General features: G+C 33.2%; 1 protein-coding gene across 1 annotated transcript; it reads right to left on the minus strand.

Moving 5' to 3' along the window:
- Nucleotides 1-1,532: 1,532 nt before the first annotated feature.
- LOC104895106 (aldehyde dehydrogenase family 3 member F1) lies at nt 1,533-8,770 on the minus strand. Its single transcript, XM_048637807.2, has 10 exons — nt 8,500-8,770; nt 5,455-5,523; nt 3,835-3,931; nt 3,531-3,737; nt 3,269-3,393; nt 2,913-3,017; nt 2,625-2,797; nt 2,408-2,498; nt 2,145-2,294; nt 1,533-2,035 (listed from the first exon to the last, which is right to left on the minus strand). The coding sequence occupies exons 1-10, from the start codon at nt 8,692-8,694 to the stop codon at nt 1,784-1,786; spliced, it is 1,464 nt and encodes a 487-aa protein (XP_048493764.1). The 5' UTR covers nt 8,695-8,770; the 3' UTR covers nt 1,533-1,783.
- Nucleotides 8,771-10,612: the final 1,842 nt, after the last annotated feature.

The raw sequence follows: 10,612 nt of genomic DNA on the forward strand, positions 1-10,612 counted from the left end.
TATGATGGGAGAGAGATAAAGTGGCGTTATTATAAAAATGTCACAACTAAATTGAAACTTCTTAACATAAAAAGTGTCACAACTAAATTGAAACGGAAGAAGTATAATATTCCCATAAGTGATATAATCCCCATTGTTATTGGTCTCCCTAACCCGACTAGTGGCTAATTTATGCCTTTGAAGTTTGAATCATTGATTTAATTGACATTTGAAGTCAGGATTTGCAATACTTTGATTTTATAACATAAAATTGTTGCAATTATAAAATATAAATCAAGTCATATTTGGTTGATTTCAGGTCAACCCAAAACCTGGTAGGTCGGGTTCAGGTGATATTTGACCTGAAATTAAAATCACGTCGGGTTGTTAGAGGTAATTGATCCGAAAAAGAAGTCAGATTGACCTAAACCTGACATAACCCGACCTGATTGCCACCCTACCCAACCTATTTTTAATTCCTAACTAAAACTTAAAGGTGATCAACATGAACTCAGTCCGGAAGTGGACGGATTTTCTTACCTCGTCAATTGTATATGAAGTATAATAAAGTTCAAAATTTTGGCAAATTTTCAACATCTACACCACTCCAACGAAAATTAGTTTAGGCCTTTGAATATGAACCAAATTTCGAATCCCTATCCATAAAGCAGAAGAAATTTCAACAATTTAAAGGTAATTTTACAAATTTGTAAAATTAGGGTTTATGAAATTAGAGTAAACTAATTTTTGGCCCATTTATAGATAATTGACACTTGATTTCTTAAGTTACTGTAATTATACACCAGTTGCTTTCATACTTGATAGTATAGTAGGGTAATTGAATAAATCAAGTGTTACTTTAGCCTTTTCAAAAAAAATCGAGTATTGGTTATGTATGTCAATCTGGTCCCACGTACAAGCTCGATAAATTCCTCCCTCCATCTCTTTTACATTATGTTTTTCACAGTTTTTGAGACGCAACTCTAAACCTTAATATCTTGAGTTATGTATAAGAGAAAATTATATATTTGGAAAGTACACACTGAGAGAGGATTCAAACAAGATCCCACATAGTCTATGTTTTTCTTTTCTATATACAAAATTAAAAAGGCCGAAGTTATCATGTGAATAACACCCACAAATAGAATAAAACTACTAAAAAGAGACGGAGGGAGTACCAGCTAAGCGCTCCACTAGTGCTGAGGGAAATCACTTGCAGTATTAAAGAGGATATGGGAGTAGGAATCTTAGGAAGAACAGGGATTGGTAAAACAATACTGATGGCTTGTCTCTTATGATATATTGCTTCATATTTAGGTCCCTATCTAGCAAACCAATTAGCTAATATTGCACCAACTAATGAACCCCCTAAATCAGTTCATGCTGGTGAACCCTCTAAACTTATGCAGTGCAACTCATCCTTTAGTAACATTGTAGCTGAATATTGGTCCAGTTGTAGGGGCTCCTCCTTCGACGATGATTCATGATACTCATGAAGCCTCTTGCACATTCGATTTGCTTTTCTAATTATGTCGAACACCCTTGAAACGATATAATGAAATCCACAACTTATTTCCATACAACAAATAGAACAGTTTGATAGTCAGGTATCCTTCAGAGGATTGAATAACATTTTGTATTGTTTTTCAATGCTTATGTAGCGCTTATGATTTAAATATACTTTCAACTTAATGTACCTTGAGTGTTACAAAACCAACATCTATATTGCAAAATGAGAAATAAGCCAAATTAAGCTTAACAACAAGTGTTCATATGATGAGATTATACTTATATTCAATCTGTTTCAATCATCTTTGGGATATTTTCTGAGGCCAAGCAAGTGAAGTATGAGATTGAGGTAGTCCATACTGTAACCCAACCTACAAAACTCCATCTTGAACGCGTTCCATGGTGGATACCTCATGGATAAATCAGGGTAGTAGCCTCTATGCAGAACAGCTTTCTCATGACTAAACGCATCGAACGAGTACTTGCCATGATATCTCCCCATCCCACTCTGCCCTACTCCTCCAAATGGCAGTTCATCACATACATACTACAATGTACACCAACCAAACAATCACCATATGTTGTTATTATTGAAGATGTGCAACAATATATTGTAACTAACTGTATTACTATTTTCACAAGATTGCAGGAATTACCTGAATTAAAACATCATTAAAAGTTACACTTCCTGAGGATGTTTCAGAGACTATTCGTGTTTTTAATGCTTCGTTGAGAGTGAATGCATAAAGAGCAAGTGGCTTCGGCCTCATATTGATGAAGTCAATACTTTGTTCAATGTTCTTCAACTGTAATAAGTAAATCTTTCATCATAAAACTTCATATAGGACACCAAATATATACTCCACCATATAAGAGTGTTTACTGTCTAAGAGAAAAACAGGAGTATATATGTTCTCACAGTTATAATTGGCAAAATTGGGCCAAAAATCTCCTCGTTCATGACAGCAGAATCAAGTGGAGGATCCAGCAAGATTGTTGGCTCAATAACCCTGAAAGTAGAAGATTTTCCTTCATATCATGATAATTACACATATCCCATCTTGACTATTAACTTTACTATTATATGCATATCATTTGTATTTGTAGATTTATAATTAGTTGAGAAGAAACATTACAAATTTTTTTCATTGTATGAGCCTCCGTGCACGACCGAAGCTGCCACCATAGGATCCTTAAGGAAACTACAAACTCTGTCAAAGTGGCGCTTGTTAACAATCCTGCTAAGGTTTGCCAAGCTCTCTATGTTATCTCCATATACTTTTCTTATTATCACCTTTAGCAAATCAACCTAAAAGTAGAACATTAGTTATACCAATTGTACTTAATCACGAAATTGTTCATGAAAAAGAGTTGTTTTATAAAGTACATGATAGTATAGGAATGAAGTTTATATAGAGTATAACCAATGAAGATGCAAACTTCTCCTCCACGAGCACATAATCTATCGCCACGCAAGCTTGCCCACAGCAAACCCCCCACTTAGCAGATATTAGCCTTCTAAGAGCCACCTTTAACAAATTTGCAAAGTTTAACGAATCAGCAAGAATATATCACATTATTAGCTTCAAGTTTCATATTCAAGGTTGTTTGATTTAATTGGAGATTGTTAAATGCAACTCAAATGGATTTTGTTTATTTCTTCTGAGAGATTGTTAGGTACGCAACCTCCTCCATTGAACGCGGGAAGATCTACTTATTAGTGTTTATTATTCAGGAACTTGAACTTTCTATGTTTAACCAAGTAACCACTCTTTCATACCTTGAGATTGGAAGATATTGTGGAGTAATCAAAGATCATGGGGCATTTCCCACCTAGCTCTAAAACCACAGGAGTCAAATGCTTGGCAGCTTCTGTCATCACTATGCGACCAATCTTTGGACTCCCTGATCAAATTAAATGATGTTTTAGTGCATTGCAATATGATTGCATTTTCTTCAATGAAATTAGTCAGACAATTAAGTTAACAATACTTGTATGGAGTATTAATCAACAGGGTATGCACAATGCACCCTGCACCCACCAGTGTAGAAAATTTTGTCCCATTTCTGCTGCAAGAGTTGCTGGCTAGCCTCAGGACCTCCTTCAATGACCTTAATCGCCGCGTTATCCATGTACTGAGGAATGGTGTTAGCAAGAAAAGAAGAGGTTGCTGGTGCTAATTCTGAAGGCTTTATCACTACCACATTTCCTGCAGCTATAGCTCCAATCAATGGTTCCAATGCCAAATCTAATCATTAAAGTTAAACATCATTGTTAATAAGATTGAATTAGCTAATTGTTTCGATATTAATAGAATGAAGTATAAAGATGTGGTAATGACTGACCAAAAGGGTAGTTCCAAGATGTCAGTATGAGAACAAGGCCATATGGCTCAGGTATTATTTCTGCCTTCGAGGGCAATAATAGCAAAGTCAAACCTGCCTGCATAATCAATCAGTCAAAGTGCGTTTTAAATTAGGGGAGTGATTGAGTGACCCTAAGGATTTACAATTGATCGCTTCTCGCAAATTCTAACACTTTTGTTTGGATCAGCCCAGATCCTAATCCAATTAGTGGTTTAGATGGTTGTACAATAAAAAAGTCTAAGCTCTATGATAAGGTGGGACTCTGCAAAATTTGATATGTATAAGTATCAACAAAATTTTGTAAGAAGTTGATAGGTTGAAAATATATATCAAGACGTATCTAATAATATTCCACGTGATCATGTACTTTCGCATAAAAATCATCAATTATGAGTTTCTGACCAAAGTTTAGAGTATTTGAAACGTGTAAACTATAAAGTATAAGATGTATATATTATGGGTAATGTTATATGTAGCCCTTAGGGCTACATATAAGCATTAAATACATTTCTTTAAATGGAAACAATTTAAGAATTCAAGACACATTTTCACATCAACTGAGGTAATAAATGCTTGATTCAAAATTATATTTCCATTTTAAGCACCTTATACATAGCCCTAAGGGCTATGTATATCATTTTCCATATATTATAAAAAGGAGGGAGCATTATTATTTATTTTCGATACAGAGGTGTAAAGTATTATGGCTATAACATACTTCATAATTTTCTTTAAAATTAAGTTGAAGGAGTTCATTCATCGTATATCAAGACGTATCATGTGCATGATGCACCAAAGACAAATTTTTGCTTATTTCCTCATTTGTAACTCTTCTTTTTTAGTACATTTTGCTCATTGGATGATTATTCAAATGAACAATAAGCAAAAAGATGGGCTTCGGTGTACCATGCTTACAGTACACCCGGGACCAGGTGTATGGTAAATTTTTTTGAAGTTAAAGTCTCTTGGAAATAGTTGGAAGTAGGAAAATTTTGGAATCTTTTGAAACTTATTTCCAAAACTTTTAAGATTGAAGGTGATGCTAACATCATTAAAGTATCAGTGTATCACTAGTTGCTCATAACATACTTCATGATGCTATCGAAATAATAACGTGAAATAAAAGGAAGAGTTTTTTGGGAAGATATACCAAGGTAATAGTGCATTTTGTGGGGATATATCTCACTAAATTTTTTTGGTGGGGATATACCAACCTAAATTTAAGTTTTGTTAAAAGCTACCAAATACACTATTTCCGGCGAGAAAGTCAAATTTTCGGCCTTTGATTTGGTAGGTACCCGCGAGTGAGCCACAAAGTGATAGTGAGGAAGTTGGAGGAAAATGAATGTAATAGAACCAATTGAATATCACACACTATACAAAAAGTAATTAAGCAAGTCAAAGGGCGAAAATTTGACTTTCTCGCCAGAAATAATGTTTTTGGTAACTTCTAACAAAACTTAAATTTATGTTGGTACATCCCTACAAAAAAATTTAGTGACGTATATCTCGACAAAATGCACTATTATCCTGCTATATCCCCGCAAAAAAAATTCTAAAAAGGAAATGTAAGCATTCTAAGTATAACTAAGAATGCACCTTTTTGGGAGCCATCCACTTCTTCAAGTTACTCAGAGCGTAATCGATAGTTTTCTTCGTTGGTCCAACCTGTCAAGGCATACAGAAAAAAATATAATTTGACAAATCAGTTAACTCAGAGTTTTGAAGATTTCTACTTGTGTTGTTATAAATGGAGGTGGGGTCCCCTCAAAAAAAATTGGAGGTGGGGTAGGAGGAGAAATGCATGATTCATTTTCTCCTTCCGAATACTTGTGATAAGATGAATTTCTTTTAGACTGTCTTCGTATAGAACCAATCAACCAAAAGTCTAACAAGTTCCAAACTATTATAATGATATTATCTATTTCAATAGACATACTATTTTCTTTACTTAATACTCCAAATCACTTCTTGTTCATATGAATAAACGTCATGTTTATATCTAATATGAACTAGACATAATTTGGGAGCAACGACTACCTAATTAACTAAAAGCTAATTCTATCATTTATATATTCATCGTCTATATTATTATATAATATAAGAATATTTTTTTACTAAGCTAATTAACTACTGATAGATTTTTTTTATTGATTGATTAATTTAATAAATACTTTGATCTAAATGTTCTTAATTATTTAACAAAATAATCATCTTTACATCATCTCTCCTCCCTTTCTCTCTTAAAAACCCTAGCTTCCTCGTTCTTAAGGGGCTCCTAGCATCAATCAATTTTGGTGATGGTAATCCCCAATTAATTATAAGATACTTGATTGATATAGCATTTCTTTTTACTTTTTTCAGCATAAATATACTAAATTTTATAGTCAATGTTTTTTTTTTTTTGTGGCTCAATTATAACTTGAATACCTTCAACATTTAAGTTAATTTTTTTACAGTTATATTCGAGTTTGATTTTGTTATCCCCTTTTTTTGTAGTAGTAGTTGATTTACTAATGGGTGGTTAAGTAAATTATAGGGGACACTATAGCTCCCCCTTCCATTATACTATAATAGAGATTACTTCTTCTCTCCTTTATTGCTATATTATGTTTTTCACAGTTTTCAAGGCATGACTTTAATCCTTAGTGCTTGTTTGGTCGACTAGGAATTTATGTATCCAATGAAAATTCCCATGATTTTTTCATTTGAGAAGTTGTTTGGTTGACAGGATGTTGAGAAAATGGGTGCAATGAAAATTCTTTGGAAAATTAAAATTCCCACAAAATGTGAGAATTTAATTACCCACCCCCTTTAGTCAATCAAAATTCATAGGAATTGCAAATTACTTGATTTCAACCAAACAAATATAAGCCTAGTAAATGAAACTTTCTACATGAATTAAATTCCCATGTATACCAAAAGAGCGCTTAATATCTTGAATTATTATATTTAAGAGAAAATTATAAAAATTATATACTTCCTCCGTTTTTTTTAGATGTTACACTTTCCTTAAATTGCATGTTTCTAAATAGATGTTACACTTTTTTTTATTTCCTAAATTGGAAAGTTTTATGCTGTAAAATTACTCACTTACCCTTACTTATCAGGATCAATCAAAATTAAACTAACTTAATTTAACCTTATTATATACTAATCCAAAATTAATTAAACCTCCTCCCTTCTCTTCCACCACCCCTCCCCACCACCTCAGCTGCCCATCCCTTCCCCCCACCTCGCAGCCTCCTTACCCACCACCACAGAAGCCCGGCGAATTCCCACCACCACTCCACCACCCATCCGAAATCGCTACCCACCCACCCGAAAATCCTACCCACCCACCTGAAGTATATAGAAAGTACACATTGAGATAAATCAAATAAGATCCCGCATGAATATGTTTTTCTTTACGTTTATAAAATTAAATAAGGTCAAAGTTATCATGTGAAGAGTATTTTTTAAAGTAGAATGTAGCAATCTAAAAGAGACGAAGAGAGTAATATATTGTAATAGCCAATAGATAATACATAGATTATTATTGTCTCTTTTACATGTGACGGTATTCCCATAAAATAAGTGACCATCTTAGATACTCACGTTTACAATGAACATAAACTAGAATTTGGCTGGATCAATGAAGTTGACAAAGTGCTAAAAAATGGTCATGTTAGTAATTCTATGTCGATGTGAATATTTTTGTTAATCCATCTCAAAATACCTAATTTTTCATGAACTTTAGTTACCATGTTTATCAATTTAACACGAGGTACTATCCAGCAGTCATAGAAAATTATAATTAAGATATAAACATGTTATTTTTTTGCGTCCAGATCTTTTTTGTATTATGTTGAATGAGTCACTTAAAGACTAGGTGCTGAAAAATAAGATGCGTACACCAACCAATTTAACAGAATTATCTGATCTTCTAACAAAATCATGTTATTGTACACCTATACTACATGATCTAAAGCAAGTGTACACTTAAGCGCTTACATCGCATACTAATTTGATATTATTAATTTTTAACCATCTTATTTTAAAATAGAAAATATACAAGATTATTCATGATCAATAATATTTAGGTAAACTGCCAAACTGTCGAGTATCAAATAAATACTATTTTTATATATGCTGAGGAAAATTGTCTATGGATCTAACGAGTCCGGATCCTCTAGAGTTTTCGTGAAACTCTACAAGGTAGAGTTGTATCTGAGCCATACATTTTAAAATCAAGGGCTCATATGGGTGGAATGGAAAGATTTAGGTGTGGATTTTGATGAGATAAAATAGGGGGAATTTTGGAAAGAGAATATATGAGCCATTGATTTTTTATTCAATGGTTGATATTGCTCAAACTCTACCTTGTAGAGTTATTTTACAACTCTAGAGGATCCAAACACGGATGTAACTAATCATATAGCATGTTCATTGTTTTTACCTAAGTACGAAAAAGATTTGAAATCAAGAAAGACAATTATACAATGAAAATTAATTAGTTCTTAGCAGCATCATAATCAAATGATTGAGTCTGTTATATATATATATTATACATTTGACACACACTAACCAACAACTTCGAGATCTAAAAAGCGACAAATATAGATAAAACGTGACAGAAAGAAGAGAATAAGAAAGAAAGAAAACCTCATCCTTATAAGCTTCAAGTTTTCCCTTCCCAACATCATCAAAAAGAGCTTGAAAACACAATTTTTCTTGATGTTCTACCATATTTGAGAGAGCTTGGAGTTGAGTTTTCCTCCATTCTAAACTTTTTGTTTTACCACTTTTGAAGGTATCTCTTAGCTCACTTAATAAACTCATCGTATCTTTGTCCTCCATGAAATCTATCTTTTCGTTAAACTTTCTCTAGTATCTACTTTAACTATGATTTTTTGGGATGGATCGTTGTTTCCTTGATTGCTTGTCTTATAAATACTATACACAAGTTGAGAAACTTTGCTTTTACTTGCAAAATCGTGAGTTGCTCGTACTGAGAATAATACCAAAGTTCCCAACTAACTAAATTTAATGACTACATTTAAATTGGTGGGGGCCGAGCCAAACCACCGATCCATACGTATATAATTGCATGTGGAAGTACATAAAATGCATTTTCACGAATCACAGGATAAAAGGATAGAGTAAATAAATAAATCGGACTTTATGAATGTGAATCACACTACTTTTTCTCGTGCACCTTTCACTCGGGAACGAAGACTACTTTCAAAATGCGCCCTATAAAAATTTGATTGTTTATCTTTATTAATAGAAATTATATCAACCGGGGATGGCGTGAGTGGTTAAGGACCTCTCGCTCCTTAATCAAGGTCTCGGATTCGAATCTTGGATATGAAAAAGATCCCAGTTGGGAGGGATGCTGTCCTTTGAGGTACCCAAGCAAACTCTTGCAGGAGATTAGTTCACTCGCTGAAGGCGTGGGAAACTCCCTCATAGTAAGACCCAAAAAAAAACTACTAATTTGAAAATTAGGGAAATGATATATCACATATATGTATGTTTTTGAGCTTTATATAAGAAGTCTAAATCTTATCTCACTTTTTTATACTCCTTCTGTTTCAAAAAGGTGTTTATATTTCTTATTCACGTTTTGCACTTTTTGTATTATTAATATTTTACTTACATATTTAGTAAAAACTATAGAAAAGTTTATTTATCATAATGTATTCATTGAGACGAATTGTGTTCACTCATGGTACACCCGGGTGTACCATGAACATGGTACACCCGGGTGTACCATGAACATGGTACAATCGGGGCTATTTTTGTAATAAATTAGAACTTCAGGTGCTCATTTGACCAATTTTGCTCATATGGGCATTTCTTATTTTACATTTGCTCATTTTGCTCATTTTCTTAAATGAGTAGAAATGTTTGCTCATTTGCTCATTTGTTCATTTTGCTCATTTGCTCATTCGCTCATTTTGCTCATTTGCTCATTCGCTCATTTTGCTCATTTGGAGAAAATAGTCTTGGGTGTACCATGAGCATGGTATGCCCAGGTGTACTATAAATATTCTCTCAAATTACACTCCATAAAACTTTTTTTTTTTAATTTGCTTATATTGAGAAATAACTTAGAAGACTTTCTTTACTTATGAATAGTGTTAAAATTGCAATTGAAAATATCTTTTCGAGATGAAAGAAGTAATATTATATATACTACTTAGTATTATTGATCCACGAAATTAAATTTAAGACAAGTTTTTATATTTAAAAGATGAAATTGCCGTAATTTGCAGTTTGGACACACTTTCACTACTCACCGACATTTTCTTAGGTAAAATATATATTTATTCTATTGTAAATAACCCTCATTTATATCATCTAGTACGCCAAGACAGTAGAGATTCAAAGACATGGAGAAATGGATAGCTGAAACTCGAAGTCGAGCTAATAAAACCTCATCATCGAATCTCATGTCACATCAAAATCAATATACTTTTTTTTAATAAGTAAGAAAAAATCCTTTGAGATGCCGTTGTATAGGTCCTTATCCAAAAGTAGGGCTGTTCAGAGTGCAGTCTGGAGCGCACCAAACCGCAATCCAAACCATTTTTTCGCGATTTAGGTTGGTTTGCAGTTTTAAAATTGCAGTTTGGTTTATGATTTAAAGCAAACCGCAATTTGCGGTATGGCTTGGGTTTTAATTTCTGCAAACATAAACCGCACTGTAAACTGCAATTTTATATGATTTTTTCTTAAAAAAAATCTAAATACACTTGACAAGGTGCCATAC

The sequence above is a fragment of the Beta vulgaris genome, chromosome 6 (assembly GCF_026745355.1).
Source record: "Beta vulgaris subsp. vulgaris cultivar EL10 chromosome 6, EL10.2, whole genome shotgun sequence".
Lineage (NCBI taxonomy): Eukaryota > Viridiplantae > Streptophyta > Magnoliopsida > Caryophyllales > Amaranthaceae > Beta > Beta vulgaris.

Coding starts and splice junctions, on each gene's coding strand:
- LOC104895106 (XM_048637807.2), bottom strand. CDS start 8,694: ATGGAGGACAAAGATACGATGAGTTTATTAAGTGAGCTAAGAGATACC. Junction 3,932..5,454: donor AGTGGATGGCTCCCAAAAAG/GTGCATTCTTAG, acceptor TTGATTATGCAG/GCAGGTTTGACTTTGCTATT. Junction 3,738..3,834: donor ATCTTGGAACTACCCTTTTG/GTCAGTCATTAC, acceptor TTTAATGATTAG/ATTTGGCATTGGAACCATTG.